Source organism: Myxine glutinosa, chromosome 11, assembly GCF_964187855.1.
Source record: "Myxine glutinosa chromosome 11, kmMyxGlut1.1, whole genome shotgun sequence".
NCBI classification, from domain to species: domain Eukaryota; kingdom Metazoa; phylum Chordata; class Myxini; order Myxiniformes; family Myxinidae; genus Myxine; species Myxine glutinosa.
In genome coordinates, this window is record NC_136271.1 from 74,442,531 (window position 1) to 74,469,141 (window position 26,611).

The window sequence follows — 26,611 nt, forward strand, 5'->3', positions numbered from 1 at the left end:
TCTGTTTAAGTCCTTTTCTGTGCGTTAATTTCAGACCATGTGTGATTTCGTCAGGATTCCTTGGCCATGTCGATGAAGCGTCAAGCAAAGGTGAAGATATCGGCTTGGCCCGTGAGTCGTCCTCCAAACGCTTTGTTCTGGGACATTTGGATATTCAGCTGGACAGTAGTGCTGTTCACCGCCTCGCGAAGTTGTTACTCTGCGCCACCGATCACGAATACGAACCGTACAGCAAGCCACAGCCAGGTGTGTACGAAGCAACCCGAGATCGTCGCTCTTACTATCCTGTCGCCGGCAGAAAGGATCGCGGTTCAAACCGCCATGTTATCAATAACGTGCTGGTTTTTCTGGCCCGCAGGTTTTGTGTGCTGTGTGCCGAGTTGAATTTAAACTTGAAGCACTTGTTACTTGCAAAATCGAAGATTTTTCAAGTATATTGGTCGGTTGTGTTTGTGACTCTGTTAGTTTGTCACCGGCCTACAGGTCACAATTTTCAACCGATCTTCACCAAACTTCACCAAGTGGTAGAGTTGGTCAAATGCCAGAAGCCTATTGTTTTGGGGTCAATAGGTCAAAAGGTCAACATAGGCCAAAGGTCACCAACTTTGCTAAATTTCTAAAATCCTCAATTTTCATCCGATTGACTTGAAATTTGAAGACCACTTGCATATCTGGTCATTGAATTCAACCACCAAGAATTTTTGAAGTCAACATAGGCCACATGGTCAACATAGGCCAAATTTCTAAAATCCTCAATTTTCATCCAATTGACTTGAAATTTGGAGAGGACTTGCACATCTGGTCACTGAATTCAACCACCAAGTATTCTTGAGGTCAACATAGGCCAAAAGGTCAACATAGGCCAAATTTCTAAAATCCTCAATTTTCATCGATTGACTTGAAAATTGAACAGCATTTGCATATCTGCTCACTGAATTCACCCACCAAGTATTTTTGAGGTCAACATAGGCCAAAAGATCAACATAGGCCAAATTTCTAAAATCCTCAATTTTCATCCAATTGACTTTAAATTTGAAGAGGACTTGCATATCTGGTCACTGAATTCAACCACAAATTATATTTTTGGTGAACATTGGCCAAAAGCTCAACATAGGCCAAAAGGTCAACATAGGCCAAATTTCTAAAATCCTCATTTTTCATCCAATTGACTTGAAATTTGAAGAGGACTTGCATATCTGGTCACTGAATTCAACCACCAAGTATATTTGAGGTCAACATCGGAAGGTCAACATAGGCCAAATTTCTAAAATCCTCAATTTTCATCCAATTGACTTGAAATTTGGAGAGGACTTGCACATCTGGTCACTGAATTCAACCACCAAGTATTCTTGAGGTCAACATAGGCCAAATGGTCAACATAGGCCAAATTTCTAAAATCCTCAAATTTCATCCAATTGACTTGAAATTTGAAAAGGACTTGCATATCTCGTCACTGAATTCAACCACAAATTATATTTTAGGTGAACATAGGCCAAAAGGTCAACATAGGCCAAATTTCTAAAATCCTCAATTTTCATCCAATTGACTTGAAATTTGAAGAGGACTTGCATATCTGGTCACTGAATTCAACCACCAAGTACCTTTGAGGTCAACATAGGCCAAAAGGTCAACATAGGCCAAATTTATAAAATCCTCAATTTTCATCCAATTGACTTGAAATTTGAAGAAGACTTGCATATCTGGTCACTGAATTCAACCACAAACTATATTTGATGTCAACATAGGCCAAAAGGTCAACATAGGCCAAATGGTCAACATAGGCCAAATTTCTAAAATCCTCAATTTTCATCCGATTGACTTGAAATTTGAAGAGGACTTGCAAATCTCGTCACTGAATTCAACCACCTAGTATATTTGAGGTCAACATCGGAAGGTCAACATAGGCCACATTTCTAAAATCCTAAATTTTCATCTAATTGATGTGAAATTTGAAGAGGACTTGCATATCTGGTTACTGAATTCAACCACCAAGTATTTTTGAGGTCACCATAGGCCAAAAGGTCAACATAGGCCATCATGTATCATTGGAAAACTTTTGGGGGAGGGTGGATTTTGCAAGTATCGTGCTACGCATGACGTTTTCTTGTTTACTTGTTCATGACTTGTACAAGCTGCAAGGGAAGGGGAAAGAGGTGCTGGACAGTTGAGAGAAATATGTCGTCGGGAGTTAGGTGACATTTTCAAAATATACGTGATATTTTACTGTCAGAAATATATTTGGCAATCTATACTGGACTACATAGCAATGCCAGTGCTCTTAACTTCAAAACCATTTTTTTTCCCTCTACATGCTTATCATAAAACATATGACTGGGAAGTATGAGAGATTCATTATTTCACTTGTAAATTCATCTTTTGTTTTTATTTTTAAATCTTGCTTTTGACATTATTACCTTCATCACCAAAGGTGGATGGAGGTTATGTTTTCATCCCCGTCTGTCTGTCTGTCTGTTTGTTTGTCTGTTTGTGAATAAAATATATCAAAAAGTTCTGGACGGATTCGGACGAAATTTGGCAGAGATGTAGGGTATGTGGCAACGACGAAATGATTCGATTTTGGTGAAGATCCGGGTTCGGATCCGGCTACTCGAATTTTTAAAATGATTCTTCACCATTGGGAGGTCGGGCCAAAAACGATACATAGCAGGATATATCAAAACGTTGTGGATGGATTTGGACGAAACTTGATGGACCGGTTGGGTGTCTGACAAGGACGATTCGATTAAATTTTGGTGAAGATCTGAATATGGATTCGGATATGATAATTATTTAATTTTTAAGTGATTCTTCACCATTGGGAGATAGGGCCAAAAACGATACATAGCAGGATATCTATAAAAGTCATGGATGGATTTTGACGAAACTTGTTGGACAGGTTGTGTGTGTGACAAGATAGAATTGATTCGATTTTGGTGAAGATCCAGATCAGTATCCAGCTAGTAAAAATTTTTAAAGTATAATTCTTCACCATTGAGTGATATGGCCAACCAGGCGGTGGTGTGCTCTCTACTGAGTGCCGTTCCAGTTAGTTTGGTGAATGTTTTGGCAGTGTATATAAGGTTAAGGTTAAACCTGTTAAGTTGTCGTTCACCGTTACAAATTCTGCAAAGTACTTTTTTGTTTTTTCTGACCACACACCAGTGTGTGTGTCATGGCTCTGAATTTATTTTGTTTACCATGATTACGAAGATTTAATTATCTTTGCACGCACATGAATGATCGTTTTTTAAAGGCCATTTTTCACGCACATTTTTCACGCACATGTTGTGTACATATTGGTTATGTGACACCCCAAACTGTTCCATCCACTCACAATTATTTACTTAAAGGTTTATAGTTATCTAACCATTAAATACTTCTGAGGGAGGAGGGAATGCTAAATTTTGATCTACAATTGGTAAGCAATTTGGATAGGAAAGGCGATTAATAATCAAATTGATTTATAATGGCAATGTCCAGCTGGAGCCTTTGTTCATGAAAAAGGTTCATGAAATGCTCGTTTGCTCCATTTTAAATGCAAGTTTGTGGTCCCGCACATGTGACCTCGGTGTGAGATGAGAGTCTGTATTCTTCAATGAGTAAACTTTTTAAAACTTTGACGAAAACTCAACTAAATGGCGAGTTATCCAATCACTTGTTGACCTTCTGAACATGCCTCGTCACAATACTCGGTTGTGAGGCACTTAAAGTGCATGAAATGCCAGTTCAAAGCAAACAACAAAACGACTACACTGACCTCAGTTCATAACACTTGAGCTCTGCATTAGCGAAAGGCCTATTCATCGCCATGTCTGCGTCGGAAAGGCTATAGGAAACTACCTCAACTCTACAATCGCACTTGCACATGTCTAACTTCACAAATATAACCAAATTTCTGGTGGCCTATATGCCGCTGATGTACTTACATGAGTATTTGGCTCAAATGCCTCATATACTAGTGATTTGTCTGTTATCTACCACAATGTCCTTGCAAAGTGCAGTAATGTCTTTCAATGTTCTTGCCTTGCATGTGACACACATACGAGTTTCTCCATGAGCCTTAGGTCACTGGTGAAAAATAATAGACACTAAAGGAAGCAAACTTCTTGCACTCTTTGCCACCTCAAAATGGTCAGGACAACAAACATTTCTTGGTTGGCTAGATAACAGGTTGGAACGGCAAACGTCAATCGGAATGTTAGACACTGTCCGAACGGCAATTGTGCATTAGAGTTATTTGTACACGTAACGACCTCTTGATTCTGGTATCGCGTGATCACCGGAGATTATTTTGTTCATTCACCTTCTTGATTGCCATTGTGAGCGTTCCCAGTGATGTTTTGATGAGGCTGTTCTTATCGCCTTGCAGTTTGTATGACAAACGAGCTTCGCATGAAGTAATCGCTGTGCAATGCCCCAAAAGGGCCAACAATCTAAGTGGATGCATGAAAACTATGAAAGCTCGTATCGACATATTTCTTTAAAAAAAATTTTTTGACAGTATATTAAGGGTGATTGATGTCGGCAACACTCCAAAGCCCTGACCCCAGGACTTTCTTGCGATTTTTGTTTCCCTTCCAAATTCTCCTATTATCCCTTTTGTTCAGGTTTCTGTTCAAGCTCTCTGTGTGTATTTCTTACCTCAACATTCCCCCTATTTCTTGGCTTTTCTTTCCTCCATTTATGCATTTCTCCTTATTTGGTCCGTTGCCTTGCCACTCCATACAAGGAACATGACCGAGATTGTAGACATGCACTGCTGTGAAGCAACATGACAGCTTGTTATGTCTGCTCAGTTTCACCTTTTTTCTCCCCAAATCGTGTTCTGTTCCCTCTTTCTATGGGATGATGTATTAAACAGCTGAAGCGCATGATGTGGTCTTTAAAGTACAGCTGCAAAAATGAATTCCATTAATCAGTTTTACCATACATATATTTATATTTTTATTCGTTTAAGCACAGAATTCTTTAAACTTCAGTCATCCGTCCTCATTGCGAGCACATCACATGGGATGGATGTTGGCCGTGTGTGCCGTTAGCAAAAGAATGTTGTATCACTAACTCTAATTTGTTCATGACGTGGAACATCATTTTGCAAGTTTAGTCTGACTTTTTACGTGTGGACGGTTTATTTGGCACAGCATGCTCTTTGCAGCTTTGTGTGCCCTCTGAGGCCTGTATTTGCTGACAACCCAATCACACTGATAAAGAGATCATCGCTGTGCAGCCACTGTAAACGTAACGCTTTGTACTGGCACCGATTGCCACTTATGCTCACGAGTGTGCCCTCACAGAGATTGTGGATGAGTCACGTGACCTACCCAGCACTGAAAGTGTTGCTGCTCTCGAGTCATTTGTGTCCACACGGAAAACATCCATCTCCATCTTGGGCCTACGTCTCTCTCTTGTCGCAGCTGAATTCAACTTGCTGCCTCACTTGATGCCTTCTGCATTTAGCGATTGCCAACAGGTCACGCAACCCTTTATATAATGAGTAATAAAATACTTTTAATGGAGGTGGTCAGGTTCCTATCGATTGGACCTGCTGTGCTGCAGAAATATTGTTTTATGGTGTGTGTGTGTGTGTGTGTGTGTGTGTGTGTGTGTGTGTGTGTGTGTGTGTGTGTGTGTGTGTGTGTGTGTGTGTGTGTGTGTGTGTGTGTGTGTGTGTGTGTGTGTGTGTGTGTGTGTGTGTGTGTGTGTGTGTGTGTGTGTGTGTGTGTGTGGAAGTGGAAGAGGTGGGGGTGTGGAAGAGGTGGGGGTGTGGGGGTGGGTGGGTTCTTACAGGAAGGATTTATGGGTTTAACTAGTTTAACTCAAATTATTTACTATAATATTAGTTGTTGGAATGCTTAATTCGCCTGCCCATCCTCCAACGTAAGCCATAAACTCAAACATAGTTAAAGAATACTTTTGCACGCACACGCGTGTGTGCACACACAAACACACACACGCACGATGCACTTGCAGGATCACAAACGTGTAATTGCATCTACGTGGTGATTGTGTTATTGGTGTCCATAGTTTTATCACTTATATATATATACATATTCCAGTGAAATGCAAAATAAAAGTGAGCAAGCCGTATGATGGAGTAGCACTTTATATGTGCACTCATTTGCCATTTTATATGGCTCGCCCCCTGGTTTCATTGCCACCCTCTCGTCTTAGCATTGCCTTCACCCCCTCCCCAACCCTCCATGGTTCTCATCAGTGCCACCTCACACGCGTCCAGCCGGGCCGTTCTGTCTGCGCCACCTCTCGCCCACCTGGGCCGAAGCATCCACCATGGTATTCTGTTGGCGTCGCTTCTCGTCCCCCCGGGCAGTTCTGTCGGCACCGCCTCATGTCCACCCTGGCCGTTCTCTTGGTGCTGCCATGCGTCCACCTGGGCTGTTCTTTCGGCGGCACCTCACATCTAACCAGGGCCTTTCTGTTGACGCCTCCTTGTTTCACAGCCTCTCGTTCCAACCCCCCCATTCCAGCACCACCTCATTCCCCCACCTGTCGTACCACTACACGTCTCATGTGCCGCCCAAGTCCTACTGGCTCCCCCTTATACTGTCGGGGTCATCCTACTGCCACCTCCTCACAACCCTCACCGCTGGCTTCTACTGGCAGCACCTTACTACTCCCTCCTCTGTCCTACCGGAACGGCTTCACAACTCCCTCCACCATCCTTGTGGCACCGCCTCACAACCTACTCCCCCTGCCTTCAATCGCTCAGCATTGCGGCCCATTTTTATCAATGCCAATCCGCACGCCTTATCCACAGCAATTTGTTGTCATTGTGCTCGAACCCTCAGTAGTGTGTCGACCAGATCTCAGAAGGCGTAAAGTATTCCCAGTAGTTATTCTATCCTGCCAAACATGTCTGGCTTGTCTCCTTCCAAATCGCTCCCATCAAAAATGAAACGTAATAATTTGGTTCCAACACAAAAGTGGAGGCTGGAAAAATGTATTTAGTCACATAGCGAGAGGCAAGGCAGATGTTTGCCTTTCACTTTCTCGTGTTTTGAGGCACCCGTAATCCAGACTTGTCTGTTGAGATCTTCCATTATGAAAGGCACTTGTTCTCCATAATGTTAGCTTGGAATGGACTGTCATGCTGCAAAATTGTTCGATGATAAAAATGTGAAAACTTGCTCCCAGTGGTAGCAGGATCGCTCCATGATAACTTACAGGCTTTTTGCTCAGCTGTTGTCTTGGGTCATCGCACAACATTGCTGTTTATTTGGTGTTGTGGATGCCATGTAGAATAATGCTGTCAGCATGAAGAATTGCTCTTCTCTGGAAGAACAAGAGCAGTAAACGATTAAAGTTGGCTTTCTCAATGGACTAACTTTTTGGAATTTGATCAAATGATTGAATTTGAAACAAGAGATCACCGCAGTGAGCAAACGTGTTCATGAATGGGTTATCCACCTTTAATTCTTCAGGTAATTGTCCTGCATAATAGTGACCTCCTTTTCTCAAAAATAACTTGCTGCTGTTACATTTCCCACAAATTATTCTGTTACTCCAACCAACAAACCACGAGAAAGCACCGATACTTTTCAAATTACTTTCACTCTTTTTGCTTCAATCATATTTGGTTTGATGCCAAGTTACCATATTGTGCCTAACCCTTATTCGTTTGAAAAATGTATTAGGGGCATTATACTTGTACTGAAATATAACGTTGAAAGAAATCACTTTTATATCAAGTTGTACCTCTATTCATAAGACATTCCCGCCACCCGCTGACCCTAATCTGAACTCTTTTATATGCAGGTGTCTCCGGCTGGATTGTGCAGCCCCACAACTGGTACACACGATGCTCTCCCTGCATTTGAGCTCCTAGCAAAGAGTGTGGTTATGCACGCCACCTCTCCTATGTATCCTCGGCGCCTTGTTCAAGTGGCCAGCAGTCTTGGTCAGCTGTCCCAAAACATATTGGACCACTGTTATGTTCGCTATGACTTCCAGGTATTTTGGTTCTCTTCTGTGAAAGTCTTCCCAAGATTTCTGTCACCCCACTTGCATAATTATAGGTGTCGTACCAATGACAAACTCCATTCATGTCACATTATTTTACATAATATCGATCCTCTTAAATTAACTTCATCCAGCAGTCAACCAATATTTTGATCCCTTTTCTGAAGCCTTCCCTCTGAAGTGTCCTCATCGCAATATATGTGGATGTGTTAACATCTTCAGTGGTTACAAAACGTCTTCCACTAAGCTTGGCCAAATGTCTTCCCCGTCTTTCCATTTTGTGGAACATGCGGAAGTCGCATGGACTTGTATCTGGTGACTATCGTGAATGAGGCAAAAGTTTCGTCTCCCAGGATTCTAACAAGTAACAGACATTGCATTTCACATTCAACGCAGAATTGTTATAAAGGTGGATACGTTCTGAAGAACCGGATGGTTTATATATACTGCAGGTCTCAGATGATTTTGCAAAACTGTATGGTGGTAGTCTTCATTCATTCTTGCATAGTGTGAAGCTCGCCATTTTCGAAAAAATGCAATGTGTTTGATAAAGATAATTTTATGCAAATTGATGATTTCTAATCATACTAAAATACGCCATTTGTGTCTGTCTGTCTGATGAATTTTTGATGCCAATACATTCTGTCGTTACTTATCCAATCTCAACCAAACTTGACAGGATGACGAAGGGTTACACAATGAAGGTTGGAGCGCATTAATTTGCTCCCTCTCCCCAAGGGGGTTTTCTCCCCCCGAGCGAGTTTGCCCGCCATTGCCGTCAATGGGGTTGCACGTTGAGGTGTATATAAATTATAAATTAACTTTATCAGGGCGTTTTTCCAAAGATGCTTTTAATAACAAAATTAATGATAATCGCATATTGTTAATGTTATTACAAAACAATATTAATACTAATAATGTCCCACTTCCCCAAGGCATTTTCCTGCAGTGACAACGTGTATAAATAGCTTATAGTTATAATGGCGTTTCTGTGGGAGCAACGGCTTCTACAGAAAGTAAAAATATTATACACCACAAACACGTATGCTTAGCTTTTTAAACAGTCACTAATGCTCTTTATAACACTAAATGAAGAAGTTTGGAGGAATCCCGACATCCGTGAAGTAAGGTTTACTTACAGAATTGAGCGAAGATCTACTGTACTCTATATAACCCACAAATATTGGGTTATAACATGGCCCTTTCATGGTTAATAACATGGCCCATGGCTAATAACATGGCTACCGTGGCATTTTTCGTAGCGAACTTTTGAAACTCGCTCCTGCTGTTTCATATGAAACTGAAAGGGAGAAGATCAGGTTGTGCTCCTTTACCAAGCAGCCTGCTAGCGCTTGCCAAACCAGCCATTCCTTAAGGGTTTTGAATGGAGTGCTTGCTCGAATGCTTAAACCACTTGGCGATCTCTCCACAAGAAACTTGGTAAATGAACACACACCCAATGTTCTTGAGACCCGTCCATAAATCGACTGTAATCTATATACCCCAAAGAGGAATGACCCTTCCTGCCCCTCCCGGAGTCTGCGGGTGTACTAGTACGTTCAAATTTACTTTTTTTTTATCCCAATGATAGGCTGGATCTGGATTCGGATCTTCACCGAAATTAAATCGATTCGGACGTGTCACACACCCAACCTGTCCACCAGGTTTCGTCCGAATCTGTCCATAACTTTTAGGGATTTTGTGCTGTATATAGTTTTTTGGCCCTATCTCTCAATGGTGCAGAATCACTTAAAAAGTATAGTATCCAGATCCAGATCTTCACCAAAATGGAATCAATTTGTTCTTGTCACACACCCAACCTGTCCACCAAAACTCGTCCATATCCATTCACAACGTTTTGAGATGTCCTGCTCAGAGACAAACAGACAGACAGGGGTGAAAACATGATCTCTATTCACCTTCGGTGGCAGAGGTGACCAAAGTGCATAAATATATCCTCTTAACTGCAGTCCTTTTAGATTACTGTACTTCCAATCATAACCAAAGACATGGGATCCATTAATATAGTTGACATCAAATCCTTCCTTTTCTCCAATGACTTGATCTCAGACCATCAGTTCTGATTCAGACCGGATCACCATCACAGACATGTTGCTCCTGCTTTCCCAACAATGGATGGAAGCCCTCAATGTCAGACGTGCGATCAGGGCTGTCTCTCTCTGGAAATATCTCGAGAATTCGATAGTCCGGCACTCCACCTCACTCTGAAAACTCTCTGCGATACGGGATATAAAGCTACCTCCTATTATGGCTGACTGACTTCCTCCATTCACGTCGCCAGCATGCAGCCTCTCATTTCCTCTCCATGTCAAAGCTGGAGTGCCCCCCAAAGTAGTGTCTCAGGCCTAATCCTGTTCTTCATCTTCATCAACGATCTTTCTGATTCTCTGGCAATTTCCCTTGTGTCTTTTTTTTTGTATAACGAGTCTCGGCACTTGGAGAAGAGAGAACACGGAATGGATTAGGGCATAACAGAATAAAGATAACAGTAGTTGTCAGTGTGGGTTGGAGGGCTGAGGAGGGGGGAGGGGGTTAAGACGCACCAACAACAGGGTAGAAAGATAAAATGGAGTGAGACCTGAAGGAAGAAAAGACATGGGAAAGAATGAAGGAGCAGGATGGGAGGGGGGTAGAATACAGGGGGTGAACAAGCTGGATACAGGCATAAACTCTAAGTCACAGGTGGAAGGGAGAACTGAGGAAGTTGCAGAAATGGAACAAATAAATAAATAATTGAAAAATGAAGAGGAGTTTGGGGGATAAGGGGGAAACCAGATAACATGGACACTTGGAAAGAGATCGGCCTAGGGAGGGTTAATGCGAGTAGAAAAGATCATGGTTGTGGATGGGGGATGAGCTAAGATGGTGGTGAACTTTTTAAGTCCTGGAGGGAAGAACACCATTCAACAGACTGAGAAAGTTGGTTCCACGAGTGAAAGGAAAAGAGGAATGAATGAGTGGAGGTGAGCAGTGAGCCTGAATTTTGGCAGTTTCACCTAAATTCTGTTACTGGCAGACTTCGTGCTACCTGCAGAAACCTATGGGGGGGGGGGGGGGGGGACAGAGCCCAGAAAGGGCAGAGGGTGCAAGATCCGAAAGGAAGCAGGAGAATACATAGAAACTACTGACCTATCTACGATGTGAAAGTACTGTAATAGGCTCAGAGCCTCAGCTTCATCGTGGGAGATGTCAATTATTTTGAAGGCTTTGGTTTCCACGTCTTCAGGTTGAACAAGGTGTGAGGCAGGGAGCCATCCCAAAGGAGAGAGCAGTACGCAATCAAACTGCGGAGAAAGACCTTGTAAATATGTATGTGTTCAGATGTGCCAAGGAAAGACTTTGCACAATGAAGGATGTCGAGTTTGCGGCTGTCTTTGGAGGCCAGCTTTGACATGTGGTTGGTTCAAGTAAGATTATGGCTGAAGGTGAGGCCCAAAAGTTCAAAAGTAATCATCACCAAGACCACCACAAAAATTACCACCACCACTAAAATCCCCACCACATCACTGCTGTCAAAATAGTCATCACCACCAAAATCATCATCATGATCATCATCATCACTGCCACTACCAAAGCTTTCTACCACCTGTCACCCCCATCACCGCCACAAAAAGTGTTATCATCATTACCATGACCACATCAAAATCATTATCACAAACAAAAATATTGTCACCCTCGTCGTAATCTTCATGATTATCCTAACAATGTTTAAATTGAGGCAGATGTGCCGATGAACATGGGGTTCATATTGAGAGGCAATGCTGGAGGCTCCAGTTTTTGTCATTACTTTTATTACTTGCGAAAATCGAAGATTTTTCAAGTATATTGGTTGGTCTTGTGCGTTATTCTGTCTGTCTGTCTGTCTGTTTGTCTATCTGTCTGTTTGTCTGTCTAGCTGTCTGTTTGTCTGTATGTCAGTCGCCTTCAGGTCACAATTTTCAACCGATCTTCACGAAACTTCACCAAAGCAAGAAGCCTATTGTTTTTGGGGTCAAAAGGTTAATAGGTCAACAACTTTGTCAAATTTTTAAAATGCTCAATTTTCATCCGATTGACTAGAAATTTGAAGAGGATTTGCATATCTGGTCACTGAAATCAACCACCAATTATATTTTAGGTCAACATCGGCCAAAAGATAAAACATAGGCCAGATTTATAAAATCCTCAATTTTCATCTGATTGACTTGAAATGTTAAGATGATTTGCATACCAGGTCACTGAATTCAACCACCAATTATTTTTGAGGTAATCATAGGCCAACAACCTATTTTAGGGATTTTGCAAGTATCGTGCTATGCACGACATATTTCTTGTTTTTTTTTGTTGAGAAATTGAAAGCTTTTATTTTTTATATATACATAGTCGCGGATCATGTTGCAGTCGAGGCAATTGCAGATTTATATTAAAGGGAAGCCTCAGGCAGTAGCTGCAATGTGTGAGCTTCTCAGTTTTCCTGACATGTTGCGGAAGGGATGTTTCTTTGATCACAATCGTCTTAACTCGTAAGCATTACATTTTCCTTTCGCCTTGTTGTCCATGTTAATACCTTCACCTGATTTTGACTTTTGCTAATGATAGAAGATAACCAGAAATGGTTGCTTTCTCTGATAAACTATTTGGTGTGCAAAAAGTGTTAGAAAAGCACTTGGCCTGTGTTATGTGGCTGGGACTTTGGACTAACGTTTCTATGGATGGTCTATCTACTGAAAATTAATGAAAGGAAAAGTCTTTTTGTGAGAAAAATAAAAGAGTGCATTTGGATTGTTGATCGTGTACTCTGCTCAAGTCATGCAATCGATCTGTCCTCAAAGCAGTAGGCTGAAGATCAGTTAATTACAGAAGATTTGAAGTGTTGAAAACTACAGCAGTGCCAAACATGTGTATCCAGAGCCATGTTTGATTAGAACTTCATGCCAAGACAGCTGGATGCAATAACATATTTTCATGCTTGCTATGCTTGGCCTTCCTATGCACCTGGAACATACAAAACTTACCTGCCCCTTGCAGTTGTAGACAGTTCACCGTTTCCTGGAGATGTGGAGTTATTGCTTTGCTTTGTCTTCTTTTCTCAGGTGTTTGGTTTGCAAGCGGATCTTCGGTGTATTGCCTCCGGCATGTCCATCCCCACCATCCCTATTATGCCTCCGTTTAGCATGGTGTTCTCTTTCCGGCAGATGCAAATGCCTATTTACTGGTAAGTGTGACCAACTCAATTAGGTGAAAGACACCGATATTTTGCATAACGTTTTACCAATAATTTTGAAATGTGGTGTTTTTGGGTGCCTGTACTGCAGAAGAAATTGTCTGGATAGCTCACAGATTGTGTGCTGCTTTTGAGATGTCTCATCTGGGTTTGATTCCGAGCTCTATGACAAGCTGTCATCGTGGTGCTTTTTAGGGAAGGAATTGCTTTGTCGTCTTTCCGAGGGGATGTTCAGACTGCTGTCTGGTCTCCTCAAGTTGGTTTGTAGATATTAAAGAGCCTAAGGTGATTTATATATATATTAATCTTTTTTGAGAAACGAGTTTGCCATATTCTTCCAGTACTACAGCTTAATTCCAAATTTGTTCCCTGGTTGATGGCTGTTTTGGCAGCAAGTTGCGATAGATACCAAGCGACTGGTCCAAGGTAAGCGATGGAAATGTTTACAACCGAGTTATAGGTGCCTCTGATGCCCCGAGTGAGGTTGAGGCAGCATTTATTAGTCGGCTTCCAAACAGTATAGTTGTAAAATTCTGTGGTCTGATGACAGGAAAATTGAACTCTTTGGCCTGAATGCAAAGCGCTACATCTGGCGGAAACCGAGCACAGCTCATCACCCTTCTAACACCATCCCTACCATGAAGCATGGCGGTGGCAGCATCATGCTATGGTAATGCTTTTCAGTGCAGGGGCTGCGATATTTGCGAGGATAGAGGGAGCAATGATTGGAGCCAAATCCAGGCGAATACTTGGAGAACCTGCTTCAGAGTGCAAAATAACTTAGACTGCGGTGAAGATTTAAGTTCGAACAGGACAATGACCCAATCATACAGCCAAAGCTATACTGGAATGGCTCCAGAACAAGAGCGTGAAAGTCCTTGAGTGGCCCAGCCAAAGCCCAGGCTTGAATCCCATTGAGAATCTGTGGAAAGACTTGAAGATTTCTGTTCACTAATGCTCCCCATCCAATTTGAAAGAGCTTGAGAAAATCTACAATGAAGAATGGGAGAACTCCCCAAATCCAGATGTGCAAAGCTGATACAGACATACTCAAGAAGACTCAAAGCTGTAATTGTTGCCAAAGGTGCTTCGACAAAGTATTGACTCAGGGTGTTGAATACTTATGCAAATTAGATATTTCTGCATATTGTTACGTTTGTGGGGGTAGATGATGAATCTCATAGGAAAGTTAGGAATGTGTAAGTTGTAGTATGGACCATGTGACGTGAAGAAGAGGCACACCTCAATGTAACAAAGTAGGGATTCTGTATAGAATAAGTTCGCATATGTGTCTTAATACGAGGAGTGGAGCTATGCTAATTAGGAAGGGCTTAAGGATAAACCCCAGTGTATAATTGCCCCATGATTTTTCCCTGCGTTGTTATTGTATCAAAAAGGGCTGCCATTACAACAACCCTAATCGCTGACAGTATGAACGGACATGCCGATCGGCAAAGGAACCCCTAGTCAGGTTCACTATGTTTTTTCGTTCAAAATTTTGGTAGATTAGCAAAACTATACATTTTTGGAATATTCAGAGCATGAGGAATCCAAAAATTAATGTTTACATTTGCGTAGACACCTTTGCGAAAATGACACTCAGGACAGTGATGAAGATCTGTAAAAGCATATTCCTGAACGCTATAGACCTCGTAGATCCTGTGTATAGGACTTATAGTTCAATCTGATACTACCTATAACTTCCTATAACAACCTATAACTTCAAAGGACTTGCAATATCATGTATTATGTAATACAGTTATATCACAAATATAAAGACAATGGTTTTCAATTACCTTTGTTTGTTGCTTTTCTATAATCCTGAGCACTATTTTGAGGCCTTTATTGGATTCCTTGACCCAGAAAACATAGGATTAGCATATTTAATTAAGTCTCTAGGTTGACTAGAAGCCGAGATCGCGCAAAATATGTATTTTATGGCGGCCATTTTCAAAATCCAAAATGGCGGCCATGCAGGTGTCTGTGCAAATGCCAACATTGATTTTCAGATTCTCCATGCTCTGAAGATTCCAAAAATGTACAGGTTTGCTAATCCCAAAATTTTGAAAGAAATTATATTTGTTAACATAGTGAACCTGACTATCTTCATCACTGTCCTGAGTGTCATTTTCGCAAAGGTGTCTACGCAAATGTAAACATAAATTTTTGGATTCCTCATGCTCTGAATATTCCAAAAATGTATAGTTTTGCTAATCTACCAAAATTTTGAACGAAATTATATTTGTTAACATAGTGAACCTGACTACCCGTGTCGGCCGTCCGATCAGGTAAGACTTCGAACCTTCCCGCGTGTGCCGCAAATAATCCTGCCAGATCTGAAATACGCCTTGGAGTTACAGCTCGTTTCGGTTATTCGTCTGAGGCCGGTCTTCATCGGCCACGGACTGGACAATATTACTTATTTTATATATTTTACATTTTAAAATATATTTATTTCTATTTTCTAATATTATACATATATATTGTTGTTGTGTTGTTAAGTTGTTGTGGTAGGAGGAGACCTAAATGGACATGTGGGAAGGAGTATGGACGGTTTTGAGGGAGTTCATGGGGGTTACGGATATGGTGTGGGAAATGGAGAAGGTGAAAGGATTTTGGAGTTTGCTGATGGAGCTGATTTGTTGATTTGTAATACTCAGTTCCAGAAAGAGGATAATAAGCTTGTTACATACACGTCAGGTGGGTCGACGACAACCGTTGACTACCTGCTGGTGCGTAGGTGAGATAGGGGGCACCTCCGGGACACAAAGGTGATCCCGGGGGAGGAGGCTGTTTCACAGCACCACTTGGTTGTCTGTGACATAAGGGTGAAAGGTGCGAGGAGAGCTCGGCAGGTGAAGTACCAACCGAGAATGAAGGTGTGGAGGTTGAAAGAGGTGACAGTGAGGGAGGCATTAAAAGAGAGGCTGAGTATAGTAGAGGATGATGTGGTTGAGCTTGAAAGTGGTTGGATGTCAATGAAAGATAGTCTGTTGGGAGCAGTTGGTGAGGTATGTGGATGGAGAAAAGGACCACCGAGGCACTCGGAAACATGGTGGTGGGATGATGATGTTGGAAAGAAGAGTGACGAGAAGACGAAGAAGTTCAAGGAGTGGCAGAAGGCGAAGGGTATGGGGGCAGAAAAGGCAGAGCATGAAAGTTATAAGGCAGCCAAGAAGGCTGCAAAGAAAGAGGTCACATAAGCACAGGAGGCATGTAGGAAAATGTTCAGAGAACGCTTGGATTCAGAAGAGGGGTCAGAGAGCGGTATTCAGGATTGCAAAGCAGATAGCGAAAGAGAGGTGTGATGTGATGGGGGTGAGTTGCTTGAAGGATGAAGTGGGACAAATCGTTGTGGACCCAGATGGAATTAAAGGAAGATGGAAGAGATATATGGAAATACTGTTGAATGCAGAGAATGAATGGGATGGCAACATAGAGAGTAACCCAGTTTTAGGACCGGCAGAGAAGATAACCGAGAAGGAAGTTGAGGAAGCGATAAAAGCAATGAAGAGTAGAAAAGCGGGAGAGCCGACGGGAGTTGTGGGAGATATGTTGAAGGCAGCGGGAAATTTGGGTGTGAAGAGAATGACAGAGATCTGCAATCTGGTGGTGAAAGAAGGCCGCATTCCAGTGGATTGGGAACTGAGTACCCTCGTCCCTCTATACAAGGGGAAAGGTGACCCTCTGGACTGCTGCTCGTATCGAGCGATAAAGTTATTGGAGCATGGAATGAAGGTATTGGAAAGGGTGTTGGAGAGGAGGATAAGGAAGAAAGTGAAGATTGACGAAATGCAGTTTGGATTTATGCCAGGAAGAGGAACGACAGACGCGCTTTTTATTGTGAGGCAGGTGCAGAGGTATATGGAGAAGAGGAAGAAGTTGTTTCTTGGGTTTGTTGATCTGGAGAAAGCATTCGATAGGGTTCCACGTGAAGTAGTGACATGGGCATTGAGTAAGTGAGGAGTGGAGGAATGGTTGATCAGAGTAGTGAGGGCAATGTATAAAAGAGCACGCACAGCTGTAAGGACGAAGGACGGGAACAGTGGTGAGTTTGAGGTGAAGGTGGGAGTGCATCAGCGGTCGGTACAAAGTCCACTACTATTTGTAGCTGTGATGGAGATGCTGGCTCAGAACGTAAAGGAGGGTTTACCGTGGGAGTTGTTGTATGCAGATGATCTTGTGTTGATTGCAGAAAGTATGGATGGACTGAAGGAGAAGATGAATAAGTGGAAGGAATGTATGGAGACAAAAGGTCTGAAGGTGAATATCGGAAAAACGAAGGTGATGGCATGTGGTGAGGTGGAAAGAACTGGGAAGTGGCCGTGTGCTGTGTGCAGGAAGGGTGTCGAAGTGAATTCCATTCAATGTACAATGTGCGCTGAGTGGATTCATCAAAAATGTAGTGGTTTGAGATGGTCATTAACCAGTGTGGCAGCTACATTTAAGTGTAAGATGTGCACCGAGGGAGCTGCAGATGGAGGAAATGTTGAGTTGGATCTTGGAGATGGCGTGAAGCTGGAAGGTGTGAAAACATTTTGTTACCTAGGAGACATGCTGAATGGAGAAGGTGGATCAGACTCGGCAACGGTTGCTCGAGTGAGATGTGCATGGAAGAGGTTTCGGGAACTGAGTGGTGTGCTGACGACGAGGGGAGTGTCGTTGAAGCTGAAGGGAAAGGTGTATGCTGCATGTGTGAGAAGTGTTATGATTTATGGGAGTGAGACATTGGTAATGAATGTAGAGCAGCAACGAAGGCTGGAAAGGGTGGAAATGCGAATGGTTCAGTGGAAGTGTGGAGTATTGTTGAGAGAGAGGAAGACAAATGATGAATTGCGAAAGATGATGGGAATAGAGCCTGTGATGGATGCTGTGAAGAGAAACCGGTTGAGATGGTTTGGTCATGTGTTGAGGAAGGATGAAAGTGACTGGTTGAGAAGAGTGATGGAAATGAATGCAGAAGGAAGTAGAGGACGGGGAAGATGAGAAAGACTTGTCTAAAGATGGTCGAAGAAGAAATGCGGGCAAGGGGGTTAACAAGGGGAGATGCAGAAAATAGGGCAAAAATGGAGAACATTTGTCATGGGGACCGCAAGGCTAACCCCTGCTCTTGCAGGGAAAATGGCCGTAAAATGCCTGTTGTTGTTGTTGTTGTTGTATACATATATATATATATACACTCAACCCTCGGCTATCGCGAACTCGGCTATCGCGTTTCTTTGCTATCGCGGCTGCCTAAAAAACTGCACAACACACGACTATCGCGCCCCAAATACGCGCTATAGCGCACCGGAAATGGTGGAAAGGGTGCTACGTCATCACCGAGCGTGGGGAAAGAGAAATCAAGGGAAATCAAGAAGAGGAAGAACTTAACTTATGCTCAGAAATTCGAAATTGTGCAGTTGATAGACAATGGTGAAACAAAGCAAAGTGTTGTAAAGAAATTTGGGATAAATGAGTCAACAGTGCGAGGTATTTACCAAAACTGTGATTATCGTAGAAACGTAGATAAGATTTAACATTCAACAGTGAAGCAAGGTGCTCCTTTATTAATACAGCACTGGCAGGTTACGAGGAGCAGTATCATGCCCATGTCAACTCCCTCCGCCAACGACAGATCACCGAATTCTTACGGCCAGATTCTGCGTAAGAACAAGTCTAATCGGGGGACATTAGGGTAACCGCAGGGGGGGGGGGGGGGGGGCACAAACTGCCGTTCGAGACCTCAATCTATGATGTCAATGCTTGATAATAAGAGTTTGCCGGCAACAACCAACACCAAACCAGTTCCAATTTAAAAACATGCTGCAAAGTCTCTCTCTCTCTCACACACACACACACACGCACGCACGCGCACGCACGCACGCACGCACACACACACTGCACAAAATATAGCCGACGTGCAAGTTTGGCGCCAAAGGCTTGGCCTGCGGGTGGGTGTGTGTGTGTGTGGGGGGGGGGGGGGGGCACAATAACTCATTTGGGTGGGCATGGCCCGCGAATACCCCCCCATGACGCCGACCCTGCTTACGGCGTCACAACGAGGCACAGCCCTCTGTCTTTGACGAGCCCTCTGACGTTGAGCGCTTCTCTGGTGCTTCAGCTGATGCAATCCTGGACGAGTTACAGGCACGTAGGGGTGGTCAATAAGACTCCACCAAAGCATCGGAACCTACCCAACCACCTAAGCCCCTCATCGTCCCCAAAAAGGTAAATAAAATGGTAAAAAAAGTACTTTTTTTACCATTTTATTTTTATTAACATGTTGTGATTCTTGTTTTAATGTTTCTTTGCATGTTAATGTTTCTTTATATGGTAGAAACACTTGGTAAAAAAGTGGCAAAAATAGGTTAAATATGTGGTCAACTTGGGGGTCCTGGCACCAATTAGAATTATTACCATACGTTCTTCAGTTCGGCTATCGCGATTTCGGCTAACGCGCACCGATAACGGCACCAATTAGGCGTGATAGCCGGGGGTTGAGTGTGTATGTATATATATATATCCTCACATGGACTGAAGGATGGACTGAAGTATATATATAGTGACGTGAAAAAGTAAGTACACCCCATGTAAAGTTTTGACTTTTTCAACATATTTCAACATACAGCTATTTGATCTTCATTTTAACAATATTGATAAATAACTGTGATATACTATAACAAATATCATGAAACATTTACATTTTGTAGTCCATTGTATAATTTAAATAAACATAAATGCAAATTTCACATGTGGAAAAAGTAAGTACACCTCTACATTTATCACTACTTCAAATACCTAAAATTAGAAGCAGGTGCACCAGCTCAGGTGCAAATGATTAGAACATTGTTGGAGAGAATCTTGGAGGAACCTGTCTTATTTAAATTAAACCTCAGACATTTAGTTTGGTTTGCTCTTTGTTGTTGAAGAGTGCGGCATCACCATGCCTAGATCAAAAGAGCTCAGAAAGACCTTCAGAAAGAAGGTAAAAGATGCCTACGAGTCTGGGAAGGGATTTAAAAAGATCTCCAAACAATTTGAAATCAATCATTCGACTGTCCGGAAGATCATCTGCAAGTGGAGAAGATTCATAACAACTGCCATCTTGTTCAGGCCAGGCCGCCCCAGCAAGTTCAGCCCGAGAGCAGACCGCAAGATGCTGAAAGAAGTCTCTAAGAACCCTAGAATGTTATCACGGGACCTACAGGTAGCTCTTGCCACTGTTGATGTCAAAGTGCACGAGTCTACCATTAGAAAGAGGATGCACAAATTTGATCTGCATGGGAGGTGTGCCAGGAGGAAACCTTTGCTGTCCAGAAAGAACATCAGGGCAAGACTAAAGTTTGCCAATGAACACCTAGGCAAAGACCAGCACTTCTGGAACAATGTGCTCTGGACAGATGAGTTAAAGGTAGAGCTATTTGGCCACAGTACCTGAAGACATGTTTGGCGAAAACCAAAGACAGCATTTGACCACAAGAACCTGATACCAACTGTAAAGCATGGTGGTGGAAATATTATGGTTTGGGGCAGCTTTGCTGCATCAGGGCCTGGGCAGCTCACCATCATATAATCCACTATGAATTCTTCACTGTACCAGAGGATGCTTGAGGTTAATGTGAGGCCTTCTGTCGGAAAGTTGAAGCTCAACCGAAGGTGGACCTTGCAACATGACAATGACCCTAAACATCTATCTATAATTCCAGTAATCTCTGTGTGTGTGTGTGTATGTCTGTGTGTTTGTCTGTGACCGCTGTTTCTCGACAACCACGGGTCCGATATACTTGAAACTTGCCAGGTATATTGCTGGGGACCTGAGGATGTGCCTTTTCAAGGTTTCATATTAATCGGACAAGTAGTTACCGAGCTATGGCGATTTCTTTACCAAACTCCGCAAGCCGTTCGCTTTGGACCAAACCATTTCATGTAAATAGAGGGGGGGGATTGTCACCGTACTCGCAAGCCGTTCGCTTTGGACCAAACCATTTCATGTAAATAGAGGGGGGGGATTGTCACCGTACTCGCAAGCCGTTCGCTTTGGACCAAACCATTTCATGTAAATAGAGGGAGGGGATTGTCACCGTACTCGCAAGCCGTTCGCTTTGGACCAAACCATTTCATGTAAATAGAGGGGGGGGATATAATTTTAGATATATATATATAGTACGGGCATGCCCTAGTACCAGTAAATCCACCAAGGAATGGCTGAAAAGAAAGAATTGGAGGGTTCTGGAATGGCCAAGTCAAAGCCCGGATCTAAATCCCATCAAGATGTTGTGGGGGGATTTGAAACGAGCTGTGCATGCAAGAAACCCCTCAAACATCGCACAGCTGAAAGAATTCTGCATGGAGGAGTGGGCAAAAATTTCTCCCAGTCGATGTCAGAGACTGGTAGACAGTTATAAGAAACGCCTACTTGAGGTTGTTTCTGCCAAAGGGGGCAATACCACCTATTAGAGCCAAGGGTGTACTTACTTTTTCCACATGCGAAATTTGCATTTATGTTTATTTAAATTATACAATGGACTGAATGAATGAATGAATGATCGTTTTTAAGGCCATTTTCCCCGCTAGAGCGGGGGTTAGCCTTGCGGGCCCCATGACAATCATGGTTCCCTGTTTGAGGCAATGTTTTTATGGCCGGATGCCCTTCCTCACGCCAACCCTTAGTCGCCTCTTATGATGCGCAGGGATACGGTGTACCTATTCTAAACCGGGGTACACACCGGGATTACAAAATGGACTACAAAATGTAAATGTTTCATGATATTTGTTATATTAAATCACCTTTATCTATCAATATTGTTGAAATGAAGATCAAATAGCTGTATGTTGAAATATGTTGAAAAAGTCAAAACTTTACATGGGGTGTACTTACTTTTTCACGTGACTGTATATATATTGTTGCGGATGCCGGGTTCGTCGACGTACTCAGGGGGGGGCTTATACCCCATTTCCCCACGAACTCAGGTTCCACTGAGGCCGCCGACCGTGAGCGACTAGACTCGTGATTGACGGATTGCTAAGCAATTCCGATTGACAACCTCCCAGCCACTCGCCGAAGAGTTTTGCTGGTACAAATATCCCAAATACCTTCAAGACACTTGACCGGAGAAACCGGGGATCGAACCCTCGCTTTCACACACCTTATTCAATTGTGTGCCAATCGGATTTGCACGGTGTAGAAAGCGGCGTTACCTTATGTGATTTACGGACCTGATTCAAACCGCCAAATTCAGTCTCGGATGATGCTAGGCCAATGGAGAAAAGAAGTATCCGAACAGGTTGGAATGTAACAACGAAATGTACAGCCTTTTATTTAGAAGGCACAGAGAAACAGATAAAGATGCAGCTTATCAATTCCTTACCTAATAATAAACCCCACTGGCGCCTTCACACTCTCACACTCACTCAGGGAATAACACTCTGGTTATTGTCGTACCGATGTACGTGCTCGGATTGCCTCGCAATTGGCCACGTGGTCTGGTGTCCGCAGTTCGGTCCTCACGTACAGCCTGGACGAGGTCACGTCCAAAGGAAGAACCGCCGCCTCGAAGTCGGCATGGACGAACTTCAGCGCAGGTTGAACAAGCAAGAAGCGTCGTTGAAGGACAAAGGCAAGAGGGTCTGGGCAAGAGCACAAAGGCGAAAGCAGTGTCGTCTGGTGGAGCCAAAAGCAAGAGAGTCCAGAGCAGGAGGTCGTGGCGCAGCAAAATCTCAAAGCAAGAGGCGTCGTCGAAGGACAAAGGCAAAAGGGTCCTGTCATGGGTGCAGCCAAAAAGCAAGAAAGTCGTGTCGTGGGCGCAGCGAAAAAGCAAGAGGCCCTTTTGGTCAATGGGTGGGGGTATTTACCTGACCCCCAAAACTCCCCAAATGTCCCACAGCCTCCTATTGGCTGAGGTTGGTCACGTGCTGGCCTTCAATCCTTCCTCGTCCTCGGAAGGTTTCAGTCCTCCTTCCCCCTTTCATTCAGGGCTCTGCTTTTGGCCACGCCTTCCTGCACATTAGTAATGGCTTCCCTTAAATCACACGGAGGTTTGAAATCATGCCTAATCTCGACGCATATTTGGTCTTTATTACTACACAATGGGAAAGGGCTAATCTTTACATTCAATAACAAAATAACTAACTACTGCAGGCTTCATGTTGTCGTGCAATTAACGCTAGAGGGTTTGCCTTTATGGCAAAACTGCAACTACCCCCTCCTCTCACCGAGACTCGACCCGAGTCGTCCACATGGAGCGGCTGGGGTGAGCTGGCATTCAATTAACATTACTATTAGTGTGACACGGAGATGTGATTCCCCTAACATTTTAAACTCTAATCCCAATGTGTGTGACATTTTTTATTTTTTTAAACACTTAAATGTACATTTTTACACTAAATATGTCCCTCCTAATGCGTTGAGAAACTACCTAACAGATTCACACCCACAACCATATACTGTTCACGTATTGCCGGAATTTTGAAAACTAGGGCATGCCCGTACTATATATATATCTAAAATTATATCCCCCCCCTCTATTTACATGAAATGGTTTGGTCCATTCGCAAAGCCAAAGCGAACGGCTTGCGAGTACGGTGACAATCCCCCCCCTCTATTTACATGAAATGGTTTGGTCCAAAGCGAACGGCTTGCGAGTACGGTGACAATCCCCCCCCTCTATTTACATGAAATGGTTTGGTCCAAAGCGAACGGCTTGCGGAGTTTGGTAAAGAAATCGCCATAGCTCGGTAACTACTTGTCCGATTAATATGAAACCTTGAAAAGGCACATCCTCGGGTCCCCAGCAATATACCTGGCAAGTTTCAAGTATATCGGACCCGTGGTTGTCGAGAAACAGCGGTCACAGACAAACACACAAACACACAGACACACAGACACACAGAGATTACTGGAATTATAGATAGATAACACATAACCGGTGGGCAACATTTTTACATTTTGCACTAAACACAATTTATTTTGCCAAAAACTATGACCCAGGACCTGGACTTGAGGAATAAAACTTGGAGAACTTGTTGCTGGCGTCATCTTCTGGCTTCTTGGATTGGTAGGCGGGCTAACAAAAACCGGCTGCCCTAGACCGGCATACAGGCCATTTGAAGCAAAGGGTCATCTAAATGTTCATAATTGCACATATGGATCACTTTTTTTATTTCGTGAGCAGGGCCACTTGACAAGTGGTCCAAATGTGTGGTGTCAGTGCCACTCAACAGGTGATCCAAATGTGTGGTGCCAATGCCACCCAACAGGTGGTCCCATGTAGCAAGATGATGGGGTAGCCAAGAGGTGAAACAATGGAAATGGGTGTGGCCACAGAGCCAGTGGTCCATAATGTGATGGATGGATGGATGTTTGGCAGCAGGATGCTGCGACAGCAAGGTGAGTCTTCTTGATGGTTCTGGATCGGGAAGGAAGAGAAGACGCAACGAGCAAAAAAGGAAAGGACATGGTGGCAACGCAAAACACAGGTATGACAAGCGGGTGAGAGGAACGCCGGCAGAGTGAACTCGAGCCTGGCCCTACCCGTACGTACCCCCACCGTTAACTACACTACCCTAGCCCTCCTTGTATTTACAATTCATATTTACGTCTTGTCTCCCACGTCCCCTCTTTATTCCAAATTCGTCCCCAACTCCCCCCAGGTTCTCCCAGGAAGGAAAGGTGGAATGAACACACGATGTTTCGTACTCACGTCGTGATGCACCTTACCAATCAAACATTGAGTCCCGTTGTGCGAAATCCATCCCTTTGTGGATGGTTGTGGATGGTGTGAAGGGGTCTTCACAAAATCCTAACTACACTAACATCATTACACATTTAATCTCCCCGGGGTCGTACCCTGCCAATCGGCCTTCTTTTAACTATGTGGTTCACACAACAACACAACATGCATTTTAAAGGCCATTTTCCCTGCTAGAGCGGGGGTTAGCCTTGCGGTCCCCATGACAATCTTCTCCATTTTGCCCTATTTTCTGCATCTCTCCTTGTTAACCCCCTTGCCCGCATTTCTTCTTCCACCATCTTTAGCCAAGTCTTTTTCGGTCTTCCCCGTCCTCTGCTTCCTTCTACATTCATTTCCATCACTCTTCTCAACCAGTCACTTTCATCCTTCCTCAACACATGACCAAACCATCTCAACCTGTTCCTCTTCACAGCATCAATCACAGGCTCTATTCCCATCATCTTTCGCAATTCATCATTTGTCTTCCTCTCTCTCAACGATACTCCACACATCCACCGAACCATTCGCATTTCCACCCTTTCCAACCTTCCTTGCTGCTCTACGTTTATTACCCATGTCTCGCTCCCATAAATCATAACACTTCTCACACATGCAGCATACACCTTTCCCTTCAGCTTCAACGACACTCCCCTCATCATCAGCACGCCACCCAGTTCCCGAAACTTCTTCCATGCACATCTCACTCGAGCAACCGTTGCCGAGTCTGATCCACCTTCTCCATTCAGCATGTCTCCGAGGTAGCAAAATGTTTTCACACCTTCCAGCTTCACGCCATCTCCAAGATCCAACTCAACATTTCCTCCATCTGCAGCTCCCTCTGTGCACACCTTACATTTGAATGTAGCTGCCACACTGGTTAATGACCCTCTCAGACCACTACATTTTTGATGAACCCACTCAGCGCACATTGTACATTGAATGGAGTTCACTCCGACACCCTTCCTACACACAGCACAGGGCCACTTCCCAGTTCTTTCCACCTCACCACATGCTTTACCACTTGCCATCACCTTCGTCTTTCCGATATTCACCTTCAGACCTTTTGTCTCCATACATTCCTTCCACGTGGTCATCTTTTCCTTCAGTCCATCCATACTTTCCGCAATCAACACCAGATCATCTGCATACAACAACTCCCACGGTAAACCCTCCTTTACGTTCTGAGCCAGCACCTCCATCACAGCTACAAATAGTAATGGACTTAGTACCGACCCCTGATGCACTCCCACCTTCACCTCAAACTCACCACTGTTCCCGTCCTTCGTCCTTACAGCTGTGCGCGCTCTTTTGTACATTGCCATCACTACTCTGATCAACCATTCCTCCACTCCTAACTTCCTCAATGCCCATGTCAATACTTTGCGTGGTACCCTATCGAATGCTTTCTCCAGATCAACAAACCCAAGAAACAACTTCTTCCTCTTCTCCATGTACTTCTCCTGCAACTGCCTCACAATGAAAAGCGCGTCTGTCGTTCCGCTTCCTGGCATGAATCCAAACTGCATTTCGTCGATCTTCACTTTCTTCCTTATCCTCCTCTCCAACACCCTTTCCAATACCTTCATTCCATGCTCCAATAACTTTATCGCTCGGTACGAGCCACACTCCAGAGGGTCACCTTTCCCCTTGTATAGAGGGACGAGGGTACTCAGTTCCCAATCCACTGGAATGCGGCCTT

At 43.5% G+C, this 26,611-nt stretch overlaps 1 protein-coding gene across 1 annotated transcript in view; it reads left to right on the forward strand.

Annotated features, from left to right (window-relative positions):
* Positions 1–26,611, forward strand: part of VPS13B (vacuolar protein sorting 13 homolog B) — a gene marked incomplete in the record, with an annotated part of 603,006 nt that overhangs the window by 165,607 nt on the left and 410,788 nt on the right. Inside the window, 4 exon segments of the mRNA XM_078786778.1 lie at positions 55–246; positions 5,295–5,470; positions 7,774–7,968; positions 13,071–13,192. Coding sequence (XP_078642904.1) covers positions 55–246; positions 5,295–5,470; positions 7,774–7,968; positions 13,071–13,192 — 685 coding nt within the window.